General features: G+C 28.5%; 3 protein-coding genes across 3 annotated transcripts; 1 reads left to right on the forward strand and 2 right to left on the reverse strand.

Moving 5' to 3' along the window:
* Nucleotides 1–1118: 1118 nt before the first annotated feature.
* LOC113867009 (60S ribosomal protein L30-like) lies at nt 1119–3662 on the reverse strand. The gene is made up of 5 exons (XM_027501908.1): nt 3525–3662; nt 3269–3374; nt 2736–2837; nt 1516–1584; nt 1119–1432 (listed from the first exon to the last, which is right to left on the reverse strand). The coding sequence occupies exons 1-5, from the start codon at nt 3543–3545 to the stop codon at nt 1392–1394; spliced, it is 339 nt and encodes a 112-aa protein (XP_027357709.1). The 5' UTR covers nt 3546–3662; the 3' UTR covers nt 1119–1391.
* Nucleotides 3663–6968: 3306 nt separating this feature from the next.
* LOC113868081 (O-acyltransferase WSD1-like) lies at nt 6969–10834 on the forward strand. The gene is made up of 5 exons (XM_027503646.1): nt 6969–7154; nt 8093–8668; nt 9400–9759; nt 9850–9987; nt 10685–10834. Exons 1-5 carry the CDS (start codon nt 6969–6971, stop codon nt 10832–10834), a joined length of 1410 nt encoding a protein of 469 aa, XP_027359447.1.
* Nucleotides 10835–19922: 9088 nt separating this feature from the next.
* LOC113866528 lies at nt 19923–22881 on the reverse strand. The gene is made up of 6 exons (XM_027501356.1): nt 22147–22881; nt 21683–22001; nt 20924–21183; nt 20536–20833; nt 20153–20244; nt 19923–20066 (listed from the first exon to the last, which is right to left on the reverse strand). Exons 1-6 carry the CDS (start codon nt 22879–22881, stop codon nt 19923–19925), a joined length of 1848 nt encoding a protein of 615 aa, XP_027357157.1.
* Nucleotides 22882–25769: the final 2888 nt, after the last annotated feature.

Genomic DNA, 25769 nt, shown 5'->3' on the forward strand with positions numbered 1-25769 from the left:
TTATAGATTGTTGTTGAGTTTTTTAAGGTAATAATATTCCATTCCAAAAAAAAAAATATTAGACTCAAACTATTTTTATAAAAAACATACACTTACTTTGTTAAAAAAAGGAGTTAAAATATGAACAATGTGTCTGACGATGATTTGAGGAAGATCATTGATTTGATATTAATCATTTTAAGAGCATCTGTATCTGGCATATCTATCCCACATCTCCAATTGCAAATATTGTTAAGATTCAATCTAAATATTATTTTTAATATTTTAAAGGTAAAATTAGTATATATATATATATATATATGTAAATTTAGTCCTTTCTTTTTAATTTTAGTTGGATCTTTTACTTCACTTTAAATGTCAACTCAATAGATCATTTTTATTAGTTGTGTTTAACTCTGTTCATTATTATATTTATCTTTTTCTTTTATTCTTACTGTTATGGTCATCTTCCTTTCTCATTATGGAGTTAAACGTTAGTAGTGGAATAAAAATAAAACCCTATACTTGATTAACATTTAAAAATTTTAAACTCAAAGTACATCAAAATTTTGGCATTCAAAGCACGAGTACACAGATGTTGAACGTTCGCGTAGAAAAAAAGAGACATCGACTACACATCGCTAAATGTTAAGAACGAATTGGCAACCCAAGACAAATATGTCAATGGGAATTTTTTCAATACAAATTCATACCAATCATCAAAAGATTCTACTCGTACAACAGCTGATTTAAAATCAAATCATCAAACTAAAAAGAAAAAAAACATTATCAACGACATATTTTATAATAAATTCTTGCTAAATAATGTATAACTATAGTGACTTTGAACAAAAAAAAAATACATATCCATAATTTTTAAACTTATCATTATTCAATTAATATAACAAAATTAGTATAGATATAAACTAATAAATAAACTACTCCAATCGATAAATTCAAATACTTTACTTGAAATAGACTTAACTATTTTCTCAACCTTTTACGCACTTCAGCCATTCAGCTTCACTTCGCATTACGTTTATTGAACAATCATATCATCGACTATAGTAATCAAAACTATAATTCTAAAATAATAATTAACAATTGCAACTTTGATGCGTAACAATGGTTTTACAATCACGTAAACACTGATGTTTTTTAGGTATTCGAGGTCAAACAATGTTAAGCAAAAATTGATGCAAAAATTGATAACACAATGGAATTGTAAAAAATATGGCTCCATCAAACCACTTTTAAGAAAACAAAATTGCATAAAAAGACTTGATAACGCAGTTCTACCAGATAGTTTAAGCCTACATTAAATTTTCTTTTGAAGATGTCTGAAACAACACAAATCAGCAAATATCAAACAATCAAACTTTTACAAGTACCAAAAAAAACTTAATAGAACTCTACTGCTCGCTAGGCATTGTCTTGATGATATCCGAATCACCTGATATTAACATGAACAAAAAGTTAGAAAACAACACGCTTAAAACTAGTTTCTAATATTGAAATAATATAATAATGAAATACCAGGATCAATAATGCTGAGGCAGCACACCCTGTAATATTTGCCACATGCAGTGCCCAAATCCACATTGTCTACATAAACAATAAACAATTTGTTAATAGGCACATGATTGTTATGCTTAGGTTCAATGACAAACTCTACCAAGCATCAAAGCATTTGACATCAAACAGGTTTCTAATTTATAAAAGAAAAAGTGCATTAAAAGCATGGACAGCCACCGATTCCTTAAAATTTGTAATTATAGAATGCCAAATTAACAACACAACAGCTCAACTGATCAAATGCAATATCTTCAAAAGCATCACATAATTTTTTTTATAAGATCAATTTCGTTAAAGACATTTTATGCTTCATTTGTAAGGGGATTCTGAATGTCCACTGAAACTTTGGTGGTAATTGGGAAGCAATATCCAACAAAAAAATGTCTTGACACCTAAAAATTTCCATCAGGTAGGTGGGACTGGATAGAAATTTTAACACTAGCACAAATCATTAAAAATTCATCAAGAAAGGCAATTGAAGGGGCTGTTTGGTTCCAAAAAATGTTTTCAATTATCACTTTTAATTACAAAATTGCAACCTAGTTTCCTGTTTCAAATATTTATGCAGAAAACACTGAAAACAACTTTTTCTGTTTACACTGTTCTCTTTGAAAGTAAGAAACCAAATGAAAAAAGGGTAGACGATTTCATTATTAAAAATGAAAACAAAAAAAGGAAACAAAAGATTTTCTTAAACAAAAGTTTCTATTAAGCCATGATCCAGTTATACCACCTACAAATGAGGCCATTTAGTGATATGAAAGCAACACTAATTCTGCTTTCTACTTTACTGATTAAGTTAAAACTAATTTCTTCACATTCAATTTACTAAAGCTGCTCAACACCGTGATCTAAAATGAATCTGATATCTGAAACATAAAACATTTGAAATCCGAATCATTATAGATGCATGCTAACAAATAACAATCATGCATAGCACCTGTGATGAATGGATACTTCAGCAAAGGACAACTTAAATATAACCTAATATCTTAAATGAAATATTCTAAAGATTGTATCAAGATAAATGCCTGAGGCTAGTTTAGCAACCCATTCCCAAAAAGACACACCGGGAAAGTATGTTAAACCATCAATCAAACAGACAAAACATTTCTCACTTATCATTTGCATTTGTCAATTAGCATAACATAACACCAAAAATGGTCAGATTGAGAACATACTTCCATTATAATGATGAACTCCAACCTTCGCCAACATGGCATAATACTCTATCTCAGACTTCCTCAATGGTGGGCAATTGTTGGCAATGATAATCAGTTTCCCTTAAAAAAAAAAAGAAGGAATGTCAATAAAAAAAATCACCACGCAGTTAGGAAATAATCAACACACAAGCAAAATCAAAAGTAGAAAGACAAATCCACGTCAAAATCTTCAGAGATCTAATCACTTAAAACTTCGATTTCAATATCCAACATACAGGACTGCATATTCAGCAAATTTCCCCATCAACAAGACCCACAATTTGAAATTTGACACTGCAAAAAAACCAGATTTCTAAACCCTAAAAACGATTTATTCTACCTAAAGCCCAACAAAGAAAAAAATTCAGCTGCAATTTTCCTTCATTCCTTCAAAATCACCCAAAAAAAACAACTTTCAACCCAACCCATTACCTCAATAAAGCTGATTAAGCATTCAAAGAGTAATAATCAGATCACAGTGATCAAATCGGAATTCAAAACAAAAACCCTACCTTTGGAGCTCCTGAGGGATTTGAGAACCGTCTTATAACCCAAAGTATATTTCCCACTCTTCATCACAAGAGCGAGCCTGTTGTTAATACTCTCGTGGGTTTTCTTCTGCAAAAAAATAAAATAAAAATAAAAATAAAAATCACAAAAGCCATTAACATAATGGTTGAATCAAGAGAGAGAAAAATAAAACAACCCAATTCGAGAATTGGGAATAAGAAACAATAAATTGGGAAAGAAAGAGATGTGAGAGATTACTGTTTTCTTGGCAGCGACCATGGTGGCGTTATGGTTCTCTGAAGTGAGAGATAATTGTCTGAATTGGCCCAACCAAGAAACCCTAATTGTTAGAGGCAGAGAGACTTTGATATATAGTTCCGAGGATCAGGATTACTAGGGTTTTTGGGTTGAACAATGTTGTTTGGATGTTAGTGCTTTCATAATCTCGCATTGGGATAAATTACTGTTACTATTCAAGCATTGGTACATTGGGCTGAATATTGAAAACGGAGGCCCATTATTGATAATGGGTCATATGAAATTTGTTTTGGTCTACTACTATATGATAACATGATAGTTTGATGCTTTGGGCTTCTTTCAGTTTGGGCCGATCAGCCTTTGTGGTCTTGTTTTGGTTTTGGGGCCCTCTGCCTTTTTATCTGGGAAAAAAACAAGCAAGAGAGTTGAGAGATGAAGTGAATATTTATTTTGAATGGTTGGAAATAAGGTCTGAATGGAAAAAAAAAAAAAAAAAGGTTAGAGATTTAAATATTTGTTGATAAAATAATGTCTTCATGTATCTATACGCCTTTGTTGGAACTAATATTTAAGGTTTATTTAAATTATTAAATATTCATTTAACAAACTCTTTTTATGTAATAATTTATGCTATAAATTTAATTATAAAAAAAATAACAGTTTAACAAGTTATGCTAAAGGTTTATTTGGAAGAGTTTATAAAAAATATTATATGACTCTTAATTTTTTTAGCTTATTTCAATAATTTTCTTAGTATATTTTATTAAAATAAGTTATTTTTAATTTATCTCAATAAATTTTATTGTTAAATATGACATATAAGTCATTATTTTAAAAAATCTTATTAAATAAATAATTAAATAAGAAATTATCAAAATACACTCTAAAAATGTTATTAAAACAAGATAAGTACATGATTAGATATACAACTTAATTAAAAGCTTATTCAATATACTTTTTTCATATAATGACTTATGTCATAAATTTAAGCAGAAAACTAATTAAAACAAACTGAAAATAACTTATCTTAATAAACTATGTTAATAAACTTATTGAAACAAATTAGAAAGAGTTAATGAGAATTGTAAGCTGTTCATAAGATTTCAAATAGGCTTTAGAAATCATTTATATTTTTACTTGAGCTTTTCCAAATCACTCCTTATGGTTTATTTGGATGTTATGAAATTTGAAGGAAGAGAAGGAAAATAGAGGAGAAGAAGGTCTTGAGTTTGGATGAAGGAGGTGAGAAGGGAGAGAAGATTTTTTATTTTTTTAGCACAAAAAAAAAATCCCTGTTTTGGAATAAAATGAGAAGTAAATGGGAAAACATGGAGGGAGGAGTACGGGCAATGCTTGTTTTTTTTTTTTTTTAATTTTAAAACACATATTAATAAATAATTTTTTTACTTAAAAAAATGCTTTTAAAAATAAAAACAAACAAGCTCTAAGCTTGTTGTATTTCAATCTATATCACCTATAATAATTATTAAATGCTTGAAACAATAAAAAGCATAACTAGTGTTCTGATAAAAGATTATGACCTAATTCAATTTACTTAATCCAATTTTTATTATTATTTTAGCTGAAACTCTATATTTTAATTAAGTGATTTATTATGTTTTAAGTCAGTGGGTTAAACCATAGTTTATTAAGTTTCTTTAGAATTTATATTTTATTATATTTAGTAAGCGTAGTTGTTAAAACCTTATTAAAGTTTTACTTAAATTATTTTATTGAGTTTTGTCATTAGTAAATCTTTTTAAGTTTCACTTTTTATTTTAAATATCACTTGTTTAGAAACTATTTTTATTTTTGAATAAGAATTAAAAGTTTCTCCCCTTAAGAGAGCTCCTGTGTCTCTTAAATTTTTTTAAAAGAATGGATCTTGTCAAGAGTTCTTTACACTCTTTAAAAATATAAAAATTTGATATTTTAGCCTTTTAAATTGTAAAAAAAAAGTTCCTAAAATTATAAAAATTTAATTATTTTAGTCCATCAAGTTATAAATACTTTTTAAATTAGTATTTGAAATTATGTAAAATAATATTTATTCTATAGATTTATTAAAAATAAGTTATTTTAGTCCATCCCATTAATATTTGTTAAGTTTATTTAATTACATATGATAAATGCATATGTTAGCAATATAAACTTTAATATACTATTAATTATTATTAAAATTTAGTAAAATTTACAAAAATTGTATAAATTATACTCTTTTTAATTTTTAAGTTATGACTATCTTCCGTACATATATAATTTTTAATAAAATTTATCCAACAATTACATTAAAAAAAAGTGTTATTCGTACTGTTCAATAACATATTTGATCAAGTGCCATGTAACATATGTGTAACCTAAAACTTAGTAATGGATAATATTAATTTTTTGACATAAAATTCATTTAAAAATCACAAAATCACTTTAGATATCAAACAAAAAATAGTAAATAGACAAATGAGACCAAAAAACAAAAAAGCGATCTCTCACAAGCAAATAAAATTTCAAATAAAATTGAGGTAAAAGATAAAGCAATTATCCTATTATTTATTTTTATTATTACAAAAGGAGTTTGCTTGTCTTGCTAACACTAAACCCTTTTTTATTATTATTATTTTAAATAAAGTCACGTTATTAATAACCCTATTTGGCGTGGAGAACAAGAATATTACTTCAAAGTTAAATATGCAAGAACTGTGGTCGGCGTGATAATTGCTGATCCAAATATGCTCTAAAAGTTAATCTAATGGATTCATTATTCCTAACTTTTGATTAAATCCATGGTTAGATTAACATCACTATTATTGCCATTAGTGAGGATGGGGTAAAGTGCTATTTTGGAACAAATTTGGAATTGATCATTTTTCTTTAAAACTTAAAATGGTAAGTTATTTACTCTAAAAAAGATTATACTTATTGTTAGCTTTTTCTTACTTTTATTTTTAAACAAGTATTCTGTAATCTTTTCCAAGTAGTTGTGCACTTTAATTCTCTCAACCAAATCCAGGCTACGAAATTAAATTTGAGATCTTTATTCTAATCCTACTTTACCCTTTCCACATCCTAGAAAGTATTCAATGCCAAAGCTATCTTAAATTTTATATACTTTTTAAAATTTTTATATTCAAGAACACATTAAAAAGTTTTAAAAAATAATCATTATCTTAAAATTAGAACAAAATTTAATATTTCACATTGAAAAGGGTGAATTTTATATTTTTGACTAAACATTATGGAACCGTCCAGGGTAAGGTGTGCTAGTTGTGTGACCATTAAAGAGGAGCAAACAAACTGAGATTTTTAATTAATGTGAAGGGCCCTTTTCTCTCACCCTCTTTCTCTCTCTTCCCATTGTATATATCTGTATACCAATCAAGAAACTGAACCTCAGCAACAAATATTTTATATAACATTCTACCAAGCTAGCTTGTTAAGACTGAAGCAATGGAAAGCTTTGAGGAAGAAGTTTCTGAGCCTGTGAGTCCCAGTGGGCTATACTTGAACAGTTCTTCACTTTGTGTATACATTCTTGGTGTCTTAGAAACTGAGATTCCAATTGATGATTGCCAAACAATGTCACTGCTTCAAAATGTCTTCCTTCCCATCAACAAACGTTTCTCCTCCATCATGGTAACCATCTTCATTTCATCGCTCACCTCCTCTATTTTTTTTCTTCTCTCATTTAGCTGTTTTTGTATCTAGTATTTTATTTTATTTCTTTTTAAACTGGTAAATACAACTAGGGTTAGTTGCTGTCTTAAGATCTGTTCTCATGTTGGGCATGTTGGCCACATCTGGGTTTTAATGAAAGGGTTAGGTTTATATAATTTTTTAATAAAATTTTATTATATATAATTTTTTTATGATGTATCCCTAAGTACATGTGAAAAAAATATTTGAAATATAAATCATTAATTAAATGGGAATGTAACTATCATTGGGACACCATGTTTCGACTGTCCTTTTTTTAAGTCGCTGGAGTGGGAAGAGCTGAGAAAAGAAACTGCTCAAAGCTGTATTTTCATTAGGCATTATCTATTTATTGCTTTTATGATATAGATAGATAGATATATATACACAGAGAGAGAAATGAGATGTATTTAATGAAAATAGTTTTTATTTTAAAATTATGAAAATTATAATTGTGCATCATATCATAATCATACACAGTTGGTAAAAGTTAGAAATTAATTAGTGATTACATGATCACTTTAAAGGTTATATATATATATATAGCAATATCTAAATATTACTCTCCTCATTCTTACAATAAGATATAGATTTGAATATTATATGTCGTCTTAGTTTATTTTGATGGAGGAGTACCACTAAAAAGATGAAAGTAACATGCAATGCATTTCATAGCTTATTTCATTTCATGAAAATTATACCCTTTTGGACAAATTATAAGAAAATTGTAGTTAGTTTAATGTTTGGGCTATGCATCATGCATGTACTATTAGTCAAATATACACCATTAACTAAGCATGTAGTATTTACCTATACACTTTTTCTGTGCCTCCATAAAACAAAATAAATTGATCATGGACTACAAAATATTTGAACAGATTGGGGACAAAAATGGAGAGAAAAAATGGAAGAAAGTTGAAGTTAACTTGGAGGACCATATTAATGTTCCTATATTTCCCAGTGGGAAGTCATCCAACTTATTATATGATGATTGTCTTGATGAATATATGTCAACAATAGCAATGGAACATTTACCACAGCATAGACCACTATGGGAAATTCACATTATTAAATATCCAACAACCAGTGCTGCTGGCACCTTGGTATTCAAACTTCACCATGCCCTTGGTGATGGTTATTCTCTTATGGGTGCTCTTCTTTCATGTTTGCAAAGGGCTGACAAATCCTCTCTTCCCTTCACACTCCCAACAAGACAAAGATCCAAATCAGTATTCAACTCCAATGTGGTTTTCAAGAGATTGCCCTCCATTTTCTCCTTAGCATTTCGCACGGTGTCAGATTTTGGATGGAGTGTATTGAAAAGTAGTTTGATTGAAGATGATCAAACACCAATCAGGTCTCGTGCCGATGATTTCAAACTTCGCCAAATTACCATCTCAAATGTCTCCTTCTCTCTCGATCACATCAAAGAAGTGAAATCTAAACTTGGAGTGGTAGGTTCAATCTCTCAAATTAATAACACTTACTGCAACAATACCGTTTTCATCGAATATAACTCGGTTATCTAACATGTATTTAAGAATTTACGCTAAATAAATATAATAATTTTTTAATTAAAAATTATAAAATTTAATATGTTGACGATGTTAAATATTATATTTTTTAAAACAAAAATATTTATTTATTAAATTATTATTGTGTTCTTAAGTATAGATTACAAATATCATATATAATTTTAAATTTGTTAGCATTAAATCTTATGATTAATTTTAAACATTTAAAATAATATTGTTTTTATAAAATAATAAACATTTATTATGCCTTTTTATTCTTAATGTAATAAATACTTTTGTTTAAGAAAAAATTATTGATTTTACTTGCTAAAAATTAATCCTAAGGGATGATATAAACATTTTCTTATACTTTTAAGGGTAAATTATATTATATATTATTATAACTTCATACTTTTTGACATCTTAGTTTTTTTTTTTTTGGGTATCACCAATCCCCTTGGTTAAAATAAAAAAAAAAAAGGTTAAATTTTATCATTTTACTCAACTAGTATTGGTTATTCTGACTTTAACTTAAATTTTAAGGAGTTCGGTGAGACTAAAATAAAGTTTAGAAAGATAAATTGAAGCACGAAAGAAAGTGAAATTTACCCTAATTTTAATCTTTACTCATTATCTTGATTGTTGATTTTTGGTTTGTAACCAAATTGCAGAGCGTTAATGATGTGATTGCTGGCATAATCTTTTTTGGCATTCGGTTATATATGCAAGAAACAAATCTGAAAGCAAACACAACTCAATCCACAGCATTGGTGTTGCTGAATACCAGAAACATTGGAGGTTATAAGTCTATTAAGGAGATGGTTGACAAGACCAATGATGGTTCTTCTGCATGGGGAAACCGCTTTGCCTTTTTGCATATACCAATTCCAGAGCTAAGTGATTCCAAATATGCAAACCCACTTGAGTTCATATGGGAAGCCAATAAAGAGATCACAAGAAAGAAAGATTCTTGGGCCACACCTCTTACAGGCATGCTTCTAAATATGGTGAAGAAACTCAAAGGTCCTGAGGTGGGTACCTAATTAATCTTTTGTTAACATATTTTTTTTCCTAAAATTGTATAATCATTTAAATTTTGATCTTAATGCATGGGATCTTAGGCTGCAGCTAGATATTTATACAGTACTTTGAGAAACTCAAGCACAACAATTTCGAACATCATTGGACCAGTGGAACAAATGGCTTTGGCTAATCATCCAATTAAAGGTTTTTACTTTATGGTGGCAGGTGCACCTGAGGTACTTGAATCATTCTACTTTTATCTTTTTGACCCTTTTAATATTGAAATACAAGATATAAGTTTGAGGGATTTTATAAGCTAAAAAAATTACTCATATTTTTTGTCCTAACAACAAGAAATACAAATTACTAATTTTTTAAAATAAAATATTAATTTAATTTTTAGGGAAAAGTTTAATGTGACTTGTGAGGCATCGCTTTCCATTATCTTTTTGTCTAAAAGCTTTTGGCAATTAATGATCCATTAATTTGGTTGTTGCTGATTTTTGCTAGTTGGCATTCATCAATGTCGTCCAATTGCAAAGCTGCATTCAATATGCGGCATCTTGTTTTAATTAAAGAATATGACAAATCTTTAATAAACAATTAATTTTTAATAAAAATCATGTTGAAATGCAGTAAAGTACACAGAGAATGGTGTATTTACATTTATTTAATGAAATTAATTATTTAGACTTAAGCCATTTTTTTCCCGAAAAAGCCAAAGAGAAAACAGTGAAAACTTAATTGTGGTATGATATATATATATAGGAATATATTTTTTTAACACTTCATCTAAACTTTTTATTTAAATTATATCTAATAGATTATAATTTATTAAGTATAGATTTACACTAAAATGTGAGAAGATCTTTCTTTCTTCATGTATATACATATATATAACTTTATATTTTTTAATTTTTTGTGGAGTTGCAGAGTCTGTCCATAACGGTGATGAGCTACATGGGGAAGTTAAGAGTTGCGTTTGGATTAGAGAAAGGGTTCATTGACAAGCAAAAGTTCAAGTCGTGTATGGAGGATTCTTTTGGGATGATACTTATTGCAGCAAGAAAGATTTCGGCTTAAAATCAATGCAAGATATGCACTTTCACCGTATTCCTGTTGCTATTTTATTAAAATTTATAAGTTTTATGTAATTTTTAATTTTAATTTAATATTTTTCTTTTATATTTTTGTAATTTTTAATTAACGTTCAATAGTGTTTAAAAGAATGTGTTAGAAAATATGTTACTGGACTTTTTGTAATTTAAATGTGATGTAATAATAATTCAATAATAGTATCTTTTTAAGATTTTGTTAACTTTAATTTTTAAGGTTAATTTTAAGAATTTATATTATTTTTTATTAGAAAAATACTATTTATTATATTAAAAATATAAAAATGTGATAAATATTTTAATTCAATCTTAAAATTTGAGATTAATAAAATTATTTTTATTTAACTTAAAATATGCTTTTATTCAACTGGAACATAACTAGTAAATCCACATAAATGGAGACTACATATTCAAATCAAACCATGTTCTCATTTAAAGATCTGACTAGTTTGTGGACAGCTGCAGTAGAATGATTACACAAAGGGTTTTTATTAAGTACTATTAAGATGCAAATTTTAAAATAAAAATAAAAAAATATTTAAAACTGTGTTACAATACATTAAAAATCCAGTTTTATTAAATTTAATTTTAAGAATTGAATTTAGACACCTATAAATAATAAGTTTTTATTAAAAAGTGTAATATTTATCACACTTTTATATTTTTAAGATATTAAATAGTTTTTAAAAATAAAATATCACTTTTAGTTGTTTATTTTTAGCTCTAATTACATATTTAACTTTAAAACACTGTTAACGTTTACCTTAAACAAATTAGCAAGGGAGAGGTGTTAAAATCTTAACCAAAAGCATTCAAGATTAGTGATACAACCCAATCTTCTCATCCATGGTTCTGACATAACTGGGTGCTGTCTAATGGATCAATAAAATAATTGTAGAAATTATTTTAAGAAAATTAGTAACATTAAATAATTTAAAATATTTTTATAAAAAAACTATATTTATGACATTTAATATTTTTAATATAATTTTTTTACAAATACATGTCACATGGCCCCCGACAAATGGATGCACGTACGGAAACAAACACATGGGGCTAGTTTATGTATTTGAAGTGTAAATGTAGAGAATTTTGGGTAGGTAAGAGAAATTAACAATGTTTATTATACTCTCAAAGCATGTATCTGTGGTAACATGAATGCTTAATTGGTATCCACTACCTCATTTATTTGATTTTAACTATATTTTTGCATCCTCAATTATCACTCATCCGAGGATTTTATCTTTCAATAATCTTTATTTTAAATTAATTGTCTAACTTTGTTTAGAAAAACTTGTTATGATTCATTTTTTATATATATAAATTTGTTAAAATTTCTTTTGATGCTAAAAATATTACCAATTTTGGATACCATAATTTAAAAATATGAAAATTAACGATGTTTAAATAATTTTATAGGATGTCAGTTTAGATTTTATTTTTAAATAGAACATTAAGTACTTTCTTATATTTTGAAAAAAAAAAAGATGTGAGTTTGAAAATAAGGAAATCGGACAAAAAAACACAAAATAATGAAAAAAAATATATGAGAAATTAAAATAAAAAATAAAGCCATATTCATATTCACATTCATAACCGAAGGATTAAAAACACAAGTTAGCCAAAATTCTAAGTATATTATCTCTTTAGTTTTAAACTTTTTTTAATTGGTTACTCAACACTTTTCTTTTATATATATAATGCTAATTTTTTATTTACAAGCTGTAAGTATATTTTATAAAAAAATGTTAATCTAAACTCTTAGAGTTAAGAACAAACAATTATAAGTGATAATTTTTTATTTTAAAAATATTTATTAGGTTGAAAATATAAAAATATAATAAATATTATATTTTTAGATTGTGTTTGGACGAAGTAATTAAAAATTAATTTTTTTTTAAATTTAAATTATATTATTTAAATTTTTATTATTTTAAAATATTTTATTTGGATAGTATAATTCACTTACTTATATTCTTAAAAATAATTAAAATTATCACTATATTTGATAAAGTTAATTAAAAAATAAAATTTAAATTATTAAACTACTCATAACCAAATAAAAACATAAATTAAACACAAAGTAAATGAAGAAAATAATTCTAAATTCTCACCCTTTATTATGATTTAGAATTGCTTAATTTTAGTCTATTAAAAATAGTACTAAAATTCTTAGAATTTTAATTTTTTAAATTAAATATTTAAATAACAAATTTTAACTCATAAAATTTTAAATTATTTTAAAAAAATGAATTACTCATTTAAAATATCTCATCCAAACACATTCTTAATAAAAATATAGGGTTAAAATTTAATCCTAAAATGCTGATGTAACAAAATTGAAAAAAAAATATTTTGTCTTCTTATCAATTTTCTTTTACCTAAAATATGCAAATTAATAAAATAGTTTTGAATTTTTTTACTAAAATTTCACTAAAATCACTAACTGAAACAATTTTTTTTTTTTTAATTCTAATCTCATATTCTTTACAATCTTTCAAAATTTCACTAAATTTTTAAGAATACTTGATATCCTGAGTACGTCATAGAATCCTAAATATTTGAATAAAATAATTAAAAAATTTAAGTGAAAATTTATGAACATGACCAAATTTACTTAATCTTAAAAATCAAAAGAAAATTTAAATGACAAAAATATATTCAATCCAAGTTAGAGGAATTGGAATTATGATTAGAAAACATAAAACATTTTTGAAAAAATACTTTAAAATTATGATTTTTTTAATGTATATAAAAAATATACAATAAAAAATTGTTTAAATTTTCATTAAAAATATAATATTTAAAAAAGATTGAAATGCAGGTACCTTATGGACCTAAAATAAATGTAGCCATTATTCCATGAAAGCTGATAAATCGTAAGTGTTTGACTTTAATTTTGGTACCACTTCATGTCAATGTTTTAAACGGGTCCCCATTGACGTCATCTTATCTTTTATTGCTTTTATTCAACTATTGTTTTTATTTATTTATTAAAATATAAAATAAAAATTTATTTTTAAATATATTAGTTGTTATATATATTTTTTATTTTCTTATTTATTCCCTTTACATACAAGTGGATATATTTACTAATTTAATATATAAGACATCAATTTATATTATAGATATTTTTAAGTAATTTTTTTTATAATAAATAACTATTCTTATTAATTTTGATAAATTAAACATTTATTTTATAAATAAAATTATAATTAAAAATGCCACTTAAGTTAATTACATCTAAATTCATAAAAGTATTAAAACATATTTTTTAACTTATTTTTCAACTAATAATAATATTATTTGCTAGAATTTGCATAGAGATTGATATAAAAAAAGAATTGATTTTATCTTTTAAAGCCTTAGGACAGGAGTTTAAAGTAGAATATGAGGGTTGCATTTAATCTGTTTTAAGTATGAGAAGTATGGACATAGGCAAGGTTAATGTATAGTTTCTGTTAACCACATATCTTCAGATAGAGAACATGAGATTGAATCAATTGGTAGGGGAAGAGATAATCAAGGAAAATTCCTAAGTATGGACATATGGCTATGGAATGCTCACCTCCTTAAGAGGAAAAGAAAGAGGACCAATTTGGTCCTAGGATGCTTGTAAAAAAATAAGTTAGGAAGAAATAAAGTTATTCTCAAAATTCTAGAACCCCTCAGAAGAAGTTAGTAATACCTCTTTCCAAAAAAGTAAGGAAATCATGAGACTGATGTCAAAACTGCAAAAAAACCTCCAAGAAAATAATAAGACGAGTCATAGTTTTTTTGACCTTATAGGTCTAAATCTTTATCTATGTTGGAAAAATATGGGGACTGTAGAGCAAGTCCCTACTGATAAGCCTCTTGATATTCCTGTAACAATGGAGGTAGACAGAATAAATAGAAATGATTCTACTTGTCCTAATAGCCCTTGTAGGAGTAATAGATATATAGAGGTTCCCCAGCATCCTGAGGATGTATCCAAGACCCTACCTAGTTCATGAACTGCATGTTTTGGATTGTAGAGGAGTAGGGGGTAAGACCTAGACTTAATCAAATTTTATAATCTCGATTTTATTGCCTTTTTGAACCTAGGGTCAACTTAGACAAAGCTAAAATGGTCATTAAAAAAAAATCATTTGGATGGTAGTGTTAGAGTGGATGCTATAGGTTTCTCTGGGGGAATTTGATGCTGTTAGAATACTAGTAAGGTTAAGGTTACTATCCTTAGTAAAAATAGTTATCTCATTCACCTTAAAATCAGTAATGGGCAGAGGGACTGGGTCTTTTCATCTATTTATGTTAGTCCCCAAGAGGGGAGGCATGCTGCGCTGGAAGCTTTTTTTTTTTTTTTTTTTTTCAGTTCTTCCATCAATATTCCTTGGTGTGTTACTGAAGATTTTAACTCCATTCTTCTTGAAAAGGAGAAAGTTGGAGGCAGACCTGCAAACTTAGGACTTATTAATCAGTTTGCTGACTTCCTCAACTATTGTGGCCTTCAGGGCTTGAGGTTTAAAGGGAACCCCTTCACTTGGCAGAGAGGAACTATTAAGAAAAGGATTGATAGAACTGTTGTTAATAACTCTTGGAGGATGATGTTTCAGGATAGCTCCTTCATCCATATCCTTATATTAAAATCTAATCATGTTGGCCTTTGGTTAAAAGTTTGAGGTAAGGACAACATAAAGAGCTATCATAGACCCTCTAAATTTCTAGCTCCTTGGCTATCTTATAAAGATTTTAGTAATCAAGTTAAGAAATTTTAAGTTGAATCTAGATCTTGGGTTGATAATGTTACCAACTTTATTAACAATATTTCTGATTGGAATACAAATGTTTTTGGTAATATTTTTAAACAAAAAAAAGCACATTCTTAATAGAATTAGGAGAATTTCATATAAATTAACTGCAAAAGACAACTCCTATCTCTGTAATCTCATGAAATCCTTGTGGCTTAACTATCAAAAAATTTTAGATGCTGAGGAAGTTTTCTAATTTCACCATTACAAAACTAATTGGGTTAAACTAGGAGTTTTTTTTATAGAGCTACTATCTTTCGCAGACAAAAAAAACCAAATTGAGGCCATGAGAAATGAAAGGGATGAGTGGGAGTATGATCCCTTGAAGCTCCAAAACTGAGCTGTTAATTTTTTTAAGAATTTATATTTTGACCCTAGCTAGAATGATCTCCCCCTTTGCACTATAGCTACTTTCCCTCCTCTTAGGAACATCGATCTAGACTCTATCAATTCTGTTGTGACCTTGGTGGAAATTAAAGCTGGCTTGTTTAGTATAGGAAATTTCAAATCTCTTGGCCCAGATGGTCTTCATGTCCTATTTTTTAAAAATCAATGGTATTTCCTAGCCTTTTTTATTTTTAAGTTTGTTTCAAATATCTCTAATAATCCTTCTAATATTGCTAGTGTAAATGAGACTGTCATCACCTTAATCTCTAAGCTTGATAACCCCGAAAATATTAAACATTTCAGGCCTATAAGTCTTTGTAATGTTAGTTATAAAATTCTAACTAAAATTCTAACTAATAAAATTAGGATTTTTTTGTCTCATATCATTTCAACCAACCAAACTAGTTTTGTTCATAGTAGGCAAGGTATAGATAATACCATCATATTACACGAGACTGTTCACTCTTTTCATAACATGAAAACCAAAAATAATTTCATGATAATAAAACTTGATTTTAAAAAAGGCTATGATAGAATTAAATGGAATTTTATTGCAAAAACTATTTAGGAAATTGGCTTCAGTCCTAATATAGCTTATTTGATAAACCATTGCATCTCCTCTGCCCCTTTTACTATTAATTGGAATAATAGCAGAACCCAAACCTTCAAACTTAGCAGGGGAATAAGGCAAGGGGACCCTATATTCCTTTATCTTTTTGTCATGTGTATTGAAAAACTTGGCCATCTTATTTAGGATATGGTTGACAAGAGTGACTAGACCTCATTTTCTATTAGTTCCTTTAGCCCAAAAATCTCTCATCTTTTCTTTGCCGATGACATTATCCTCTTAGCTAGGGTTAATAGGAAGAATACTGATACAATCAAATCTATTTTGGACAATCAAATCTATTTTGGATAGTTTTAGTGCTGCCTCTGGTCTTTCAGTTAATAAAGAGAAATTATTTATCTATTTTTCTAGGAACTGTGATCCTGCTCTTATTTAGGACATTAGCCAAACTTTAGGATTTAAATCTTCTTAGATTGGAAAATACTTAGGAATACCTATTAGTCCTCTTAGCTCCTCTAGGAAAGATTTTACCTTTATAATTGATAAAATCAAGCAAAAACTTTGTCTGGAAAATGAACACTCTATCCCTTGCTGGAAGAGTATCTCTAGCCCAATCCTGCATTATGAGTATTCCCAACTATTTCTTGCAAACTATGACCATTCCTAAAGCCATTTGTAAAGAAATCAATAGTATCTATAAAAATTTCATTTGGGAATCTTTGAATGATATGAAATGTCACTTAATTAGTTGGGATAAAGTTTGTAGACCCAAAGTGATGGGGGTTTGAGGTTTAGGGATATTAATATTATAAATTAGGCCTTTATAATGAATTTGTGCTGGAGGCTTCTCACAACTCCTAATGAATTATGGACCAAGGTTATTAGTTATAAATATAAGTTCTGTACTGGGAAAACATTCTTTTTGTAACAACTAAAATTCCTCCCCTATTTAGAAGAGTATTGTCTCTGTTTGGGACTCTTTCAGTAAAGGATTATGTTGGCTTATTGGCAATAGCCTTTCAACTAACTTTTGGTAGGATAGTTGGACTAATAATCCTCAATACCTAACAAATTTTGCTCTCTACCCTCTCTCTGAGGATGATTTAAACAAGCCAGTCTTTTTGTTTTTCCATAAAGATTGTTGGGATTGGCCTAGAATCAGGAGTTTCCTGTAACATCCTTATCTCAAAATATGTACAATGTATAAATTATTCTTAATCGTTTAAAATAAAATATCATTTGTAGAATTCAATGAACTAATTATAACAAATTAATGAAAACTTCTATAACAAATTAAGGCTGCTAGTATTTTTATTTTATTTTTATTGTTTTAAAAGCATTGTATGCTACTAAATAAAGTTTGTCATAAGTTTAAGTGGGCTGCCATATGAACATACGAATTTAGCTCAATAAAATCTAGTTATTGTTATTTCTTTTATTTTCATTATGTTTTAATGGGCTAGCTGGCCCATAATAACTTTTAGGGCTTTTTGGCTGCTAAGTGGCAGCCTCCTATATGTATTCACATTTATATCAATGAAAGTATATTTGGATTATCAAACAAAACTTTGTGTGAGAGTGATTCTCTGAGGTCTTGGCTGAACCAAGTTTGAGATTATTAAGGACTTTCCACCTCCCTTATGGCGTCTTTGTGGCTTATCTTTCTCCCTGAAAATGGCGCCACCCATTATCACCACTACCTTTCCCTTGAAACCCTAAATTTTCTAATTTTCATCCAAAACAAGTCCTGCTCATAACTTTCATTTTACAATCATTTTTCAATGATTGTTGAGTCAAAATTGCTCCCAAAACGTGAAGATTCACCTCGTTTTGGTCTCGTTCAATTTTGAGTTCCATAACTTGAAATATAGTTTTGAGTTCGTAAACGACATTCTCCAACCCCGCGCTTTTTTTTTATCTAAGAAAGGTCCTCTTCCAGAATTCCAGCAAAGGAATTCCTATCAATTTTTTATTTCTCTAGCAGCCCAACAGTCCCGAAGGACATAGATGACAATCTAGATGCCTCACCACATCTAGCATACACAGGAGAGTTTGCCATTTTGCGGATGAATCTTTCCTTATTAGTTAATAACCTACAATAAGCAATTTTTCAGAGAAAGATAGAAATTCTAGGCAAGTCCTCCTAATCCCATACTGCTTAAAGATAGGATTATTATCAAAGGCATTATTATTCAGATTAGACAAAAGGTTATAAGCTGATTTGATTGAGAAAACTCCATTGTTTGAGCATTTCCAGTAAACCTAATCTTGACCCCCATCAATTGAGGGGGATTAATTTGGCTAATAAGGTCACAAATGGGACCAAGTAGGAGATGTAACATCCTTTTTTCAGTTTTCGGTAATTTATGTTTTCTTTAATATTAAGTAGTATTAGAATGTAATTAGATGTAAGTTTAGAGGTTTTTCTAAGCACACACAAAACATATTTCAAATGTTCAAGATGCAACTCTAAAGTAGTGCTATAAAAATTGATAGGAATTCCTTTGCTGGAATTCTGAAAGAGGACCTTTCTTAGATAAAAAAAAAGCGCGGGGTTGGAGAATGTCGTTTACGAACTCAAAACTATATCTCAAGTTATGAAACTCGAAATTGAACGAGACCAAAACGAGGTGAATCTTCACGTTTTGGGAAGCAATTTTGATTCCATAATCATTGAAAAATTGTAAAATGAAAGTTATGAGCATGACTTGTTTTGGATGAAAATTGGAAAATTTAGGGTTTCAAGGGGAAGGTAGTGGTGATAATGGGTGGCGTCATTTTCAGGGAGAAAGATAAGCCACAAAGACGCCATAAGGGAGGTGGAAAGCCCTTAATAATCTCAAACTTGGTTCAGCCAAGACCTCAGAGAATCACTCTCACACAAAGTTTTGTTTGATAATCCAAATATACTTTCATTGATATAAATGTGAATACATATAGGAGGCTGCCACTTAGCAGCCAAAAAGCCCTAAAAGTTATTATGGGCTAGCTAGCCCATTAAAACATAATGAAAATAAAAGAAATAACAATAACTAGATTTTATTGAGCTAAATTCGTATGTTCATATGGCAGCCCACTTAAACTTATGACAAACTTTATTTAGTAGCATACAATGCTTTTAAAATAATAAAAATAAAATAAAAATACTAGCAGCCCTTCTTGCATTTCGAGTCTTTAATTGGAACAATGCAATGAACCAATTTAGGCTCTAAGTCCTCCAATTTAGGGGCAACTTCAAGAATTGTTGCTACCACTTGGTTTATAGTCTCCTTAGCCTTCTTAGTTCTTGCTCTAGTCATAGGTCCCCCAAGTCATTCAAGTGTGTTGTTCCTCTTGTCTTTAACCATGTCTTCATTATTCCCTCCCTCTTGAAGAGGATTTGACCACAAATCCAACGCCTCATCAGCTAGCTTTCCCACAGAGTCCTCCAAAAGTGACTTAGGAACTTGGCATCCCTATTACTCACAATGCTTCTAGGCAATCCATGGAGCCTCACAATCTCTTTAAAAAACAATTCTACCACATGACAAGCATCATCTACCTTTTTACAAGGTATGAAGTGAGCCATCTTAGAGAACCTATCAACAACAACAACAACAATAGAATCTTTGCCACTCTTTGTTCTAGGCAGCCCTAAAACAAAGTTCATAGACAAGTCAATCCAAGTATATTCGAGAATAGGCAAAGGAGTATATAAACCATGTGGCATTACTTTGGATTTAGCCTTTTTACACACAATGCAATGCTCACAAAATTTATGCACATCATGTTTCATATAGAGCCAAAAGAAATGTTCTTGTAAAGTTTCCAAAGTCTTTTTAACTCCAAAATGACTTATCAATCCCTCTTCATGTGATTCTCTAACAAGCAGTTTTCTAATGGAACATTTAGGCACACACAATTTGTTTTCTTTAAATAAAAAACCATTATGCCTATAATAACCATTTTTAGACATCTTTTCACATGCAACATATATATCACCAAAAACTTCATCATTCACATACATTTCTTTCATAGATTGGAGTCCAAACAACTTAGTTTCAAGAATGGAAAGTACTGCATGTCTCCTAGATAAAGCATCGGCTACAATGTTCCCTTTTTTATGCTTTATAACATAGGGAAATTGTTCCAAAAACTCAACCCACTTGGCATGCCTTTTGTTAAGCTTGCCTTGTCCCTTTAAGTACTTTAAAGACTCATGATCACTATGGATCACAAACTCCTTGAGTAAAAGGTAATGTTGTCATGTTTTTAAAGCCCTTACTAAGGCATACAATTTTTTTTTATCATAAGTGGAATAGTTAAGAGCAACCCCACTTAACTTTTCACTAAAATAAGCAATTGGATGACCTTCTTGTAACAAAACAGCCCCAATTCCCACATTGGATGCATCACATTCAATTTCAAAAGATTTATCAAAATTAGGCAAAGCAAGAATTGGTGCATTTGTTAGCCTATGATTTAGGGCAGCAAAGGCCTCTTCTTGTTTCTCTCCCCATTTAAAAACCACATTTTTTTTAACCACTTCATTAAGAGGTGCTGTCAAGGTGCTAAAGTCTTTTAACAAACCTCCTATAAAAACTTGTCAAACCATAAAAACTCCTTACATCACTCACGATTTTAGGTGTGAGCCATTCTTGGATGGCCTTAACCTTTTCCTCATCTACTTGCACTCCCTTAGAACTAACAACAAAGTGAAGGAATACAATGTGGTCAGTACAAAAAATGCATTTCTCAAGATTGGCATACAATTGTTCCTTTCTAAGCACACACAAAACATATTTCAAATGTTCAAGATGAAACTCTAGAGTAGTGCAATAAACAAGAATATCATCAAAGTACACCACAACAAATGTGCCAATAACTTCCCTCAAAACATGGTTCATCAATCTTATGAAAGTAGTAGGTGCATTAGTTAAACCAAAAGGCATAACCAACCATTCATACAAACCATATTTTGTTTTAAAAGCAATTTTCCATTCATCCCCTTCTCTAATCCTAATCTGATTATATCCACTTTTTAAATCAATTTTAGAGAAGTAACATGCACCATAAAATTCATCAAGCAAACCATCAAGCCTAGGTATAGGATGCCTATATTTTATGGTGATATTATTCAGGGCTTTACAATCCGAACACATTCTCCATGTTCCATCCTTTTTAGGGACTAAAATTACCGATACAACATATGGACTCATACTATCTCTTACCCATCCTTTGCTCATGAGCTCATCCACTTGTATTTGAATTTCTTTTGTTTCTTGTGGATTGCTTCTATATGTTGGCCTATTGGGTAAAGATGCTCCCGAAATGAGATCAATTTGATGTTCAATCCCCCTCAATGGTGGTAAACCACTTGGTACACTTGAAGGAAAAATATCTTGAAAATCCTGCAAAAGAGATTTAACACTAGAAGGCAATTCAAAATCATCAAAATTGTTAGTATTCAAAATCTAATTTTTGCAAAACAATAGGTATAGGGGCTGTTTAGCAAGAAACAACCTCTTCACCTCATTTTTCTTTGCCAAACAACACTTTTTTTCTCTCAAGCGCTTCACTCTTTTCCTTTTCACTCATTTTTCTCTCAAGTGTGTCATTCTCCTTTTTAAGACTACTCTCTTGTTGCAATTCTTTCCTCTCTTGAGCAATCCTTTCTCTCATCGTCACTTGATCTTCACATACCTCTTTAAGACTCAATGGTTTGAGTACAATTTTTTTATTTTGGTGCATGAAAGAGGTCTTGTTGGAATAACCATCATGGATGGCTCTAGTGTCAAATTGCCATGGTCTCTCCAAAAGTATGTGGCTGGCCTCCATTGGAACTACATCACATAGCACATTATCCTTGTATTTTCTAATGAAAATTTTCACTTCTACTTGCTGTCTTACTTGTACTTCTCCATCCTCACTAAGCCATTGAAGTTTGTATGGCCTAGGATGTGGTCTAGTGGCCAAATTTAGTTTTGACACTAATCTAGCACTAGCCACATTGGTGCAGCTTCCTCCATTAATAATCACCATGCAAACCTTCCCATTGATAGAACATCTAGTGTGAAAAATGTTCTCTCTTCGGGACTCATCCAAAGGCTTCAATTGGCTACCTAACAACCTCCTTCTCATCAACAAATCTCCCTCTGTGACCTCTTTTTCCTCCACGTCTTCATTCTCTTCTCTCTCACTAGTTTCAGATTTACTAGTGTACTCCCCATTATCCTTGAGAATCATGGTCTTTTTGGTAGGACACTCATAAGCATAGTGTCTCATGCCCATGTATTTGAAACACTTCACATCTTTACTCTTTTTATTGGGTTGTTCCAAGGACTTTGAAGAAGTTTTTCCTTGAAAAATAAGTACTGAATTTGGATCAATATTCTCTTCATTGAACGTTTCATTTACACTAACTGTACTTGAGTGTTGTATGTGAGGTACAAAATAATGAGAGCTGAAATAAGATGTCTCTTGCACCAAGTATGCTTCACATATTGACCTTTTCACACATTTTTTGTTTTTCACCATTTTTTTAATTTTATTTAGAAACCTAAACATAAATCAATTGATTAGAAGAATTATTGTAAAGTATTCAAGATATAAAATTAGAAAGGGTTTTATAATATGTTACCTTTCAAAAGGATACATCCAACGATATTGAACTAGTCCACCCATCTTAGCTTCATAAGGCAAATGAACTAATAAATGCTACATACAATCAAATAATGCAGGTCCAGGTAGAAATATACGCTCTAATTTACACAATAATAGGAATGTTTTCTTCCATTTATGATAAATGGTCTTCTTGTAACATCATTGAACACAAGTCTCTAAAAAATTGACTAAGTTTAGTCAAGGGCTTCCATATTGGTTTAGGAAGTGCATTAAAAGCTATTGGAAGTAGACATTTCATAAAAATATGACAATTATGACTTTTCATCCCAAACAATCTTTTATGTTTCATATCCACACATCTAGCAATGTTTAAAGCATAACCATCTGGCATCTTTAACCCTTTCACCCATTCACAAACATCATTCTTCTGATCATTGGCTTTGGGTTTTGTAAGCTTTCCATTATTAGTTGTTTTTAATAATAACTCCTTTCTATGACAAAACTCTGCTAAGTCTAATCGTGCATTTTTATTATCCTTAGTCATCTCTTTGTTATCCATAATAGTGTGAAATACATTGTCAAATACAATTTTTTTTCTATATGCATAACATTAAGATTGTGTCTTAACAAATGATATTTTCAATATGGTAAATCATAAAATATGCTTCTTTTGGTCCAATTATGGGAATGTCCATACTCTGGAAAATTGGGTGGATCACCGTCTAAATTGCGTAGAAGCATTGCAGTTATCTTAGAAATTTAACAAACAATTTCCCACACTTGTTCTCCATTTAATTGAGGTGGAGGCATAGATTTTTCAATTCTATTTTTGTAAAATGAATCCTTATTTTTTCTAAAAGCATGATTATGGGACAAATATTGACGATGACAATCAAACCAAGACATTTTTTTTTTCCTTTTGTTAATCTAAAAGTTTTTATTTTTTCTATACATATTGGACAAGCTAATTTTTCAGCAGTGCTTCACCTGAACAACATTCCGTAGGCAGAAAAATTATTTATTGTTCACATCAATGCTGCTCTTAGTAAAAAATATATAATAGATTATTTTTATTTTTATAAAATTTTTATAATTTAATATTACATATAATATATTATTTTTTATTTTAATATTTAATAAAAAATATATTAATACTCTCTTATAATTTCAATAATAATAAATATTAATTTTAACAAAATTATATGAAAGTTAAAATATAATTTTTTTACATAAATACTAAAATAATAAGTAAATCATGTAAAAAATTAAAATTACTATTTAACTTAAAATTAATTAATATCTTTTGTCAATAGAAAATATTTTTTATTTAAATTAATATAAAATTTTCTTAAATTATTTATAACTATCTTCAAATTGTTTTATATTTTAAAAAATTTATTTTATTTTCTTGTAATGAGAAAATTAGTTAATTAATTTTTGTGAATAAATGATATTTTTATTTTAAATTTGAAAAAGATATTTTATACGGATTTTGTTGCAAATATTTTTCACACTAATTTTGACAATAAAATTTATAAAATTATTAAGTTTTCCTATAAATTTACATATAATTTTTTCTATGAAAATTTTTGCACAAAAATTTGCAAGAAATATTAAGCTTTTTCTACCATTTTTATTCCTAAGAAACAATGAAAGAACTTTTAACAATTACTGCAATTTTTTTTTCAATTTTTTTTTGTAAAAATATTGGTAAAAAAATTGTAGAAAATCATAAACTTTTCTTACCTTTTTAATTCCTAAAAAGTTTTATAAGAAACTTAATAAATTGTTGTAAATTTTTATACTAAATTTCTTCATAGAAAATAAATAATTCTCTACTTTTTTTCTTAATATAAACAAATAAAAATAAATTTCTCTACTATTTTTCTTCTTCTGATTTTCTTATATTCAAATTATATATTTTTTATACTATTTTCTTCTTCTGATGTGAAACTGACTTGTGAATTGCTATTATTGAATTATAATATAGTCATTTTGTAAGTAAATTTAAAATTTTACTTATTCAAAATAATTTTTCTATATTTTATTAATTTATTACTTAATATTTTATATAATAATAACTATATTTATTATCGATTCAATCACAATTTAACAATTGGACTAATGAATTGTCAATCAATGTCCTCACTGTTGTCCATTCATGGACAAAAAAGTTTTCACAACATTGTCAACAAAGATCTTATTTATTGTGCGAGTATTTTTAATTATGGGTAAAAAGAAAAAAAAAACATTTTGATTTATAAAAAACGTTAACCCCAACTTTAAAAAATAGACAACTAAAAAAAAAAAAAATTAATATAAAAAACCCAGTTATTATATCAAGAATTTAAGAATATAAAAAATACTAAATTTTCAATAAACACTTATTATTTTTAAATACTTAAAATCAACTCTTAAAATTGAAGTTAACAAAATGAAAATTATCTTCCACTTTATTAAAACTATATCACACATCGTATATAAACGAATCATGTTAATCAATATCCTTAAGACAGTCTAAAATATTAAAAATACATAAAAAAGCACAACAAATG

Source organism: Abrus precatorius, unplaced genomic scaffold (assembly GCF_003935025.1).
Source record: "Abrus precatorius isolate BTA unplaced genomic scaffold, Abrus_2018 Scaffold5, whole genome shotgun sequence".
NCBI lineage: Eukaryota > Viridiplantae > Streptophyta > Magnoliopsida > Fabales > Fabaceae > Abrus > Abrus precatorius.

Coding starts and splice junctions, on each gene's coding strand:
- LOC113867009 (XM_027501908.1), bottom strand. CDS start 3,545: ATGGTCGCTGCCAAGAAAACA. Junction 1,585..2,735: donor AGTTCATCATTATAATGGAA/GTATGTTCTCAA, acceptor TTGTTTATGTAG/ACAATGTGGATTTGGGCACT. Junction 1,433..1,515: donor CCTCAGCATTATTGATCCTG/GTATTTCATTAT, acceptor TGTTAATATCAG/GTGATTCGGATATCATCAAG.
- LOC113868081 (XM_027503646.1), top strand. CDS start 6,969: ATGGAAAGCTTTGAGGAAGAAGTTTCTGAGCCTGTGAGTCCCAGTGGG. Junction 7,155..8,092: donor AACGTTTCTCCTCCATCATG/GTAACCATCTTC, acceptor ATATTTGAACAG/ATTGGGGACAAAAATGGAGA. Junction 9,760..9,849: donor AGAAACTCAAAGGTCCTGAG/GTGGGTACCTAA, acceptor ATGGGATCTTAG/GCTGCAGCTAGATATTTATA.
- LOC113866528 (XM_027501356.1), bottom strand. CDS start 22,881: ATGGGCATGAGACACTATGCTTATGAGTGTCCTACCAAAAAGACCATG. Junction 22,002..22,146: donor AAGCGCTTGAGAGAAAAAAA/GTGTTGTTTGGC, acceptor TCTCTTTTGCAG/GATTTTCAAGATATTTTTCC. Junction 20,067..20,152: donor ACTTCATACCTTGTAAAAAG/GTAGATGATGCT, acceptor TGTGAGTAATAG/GGATGCCAAGTTCCTAAGTC.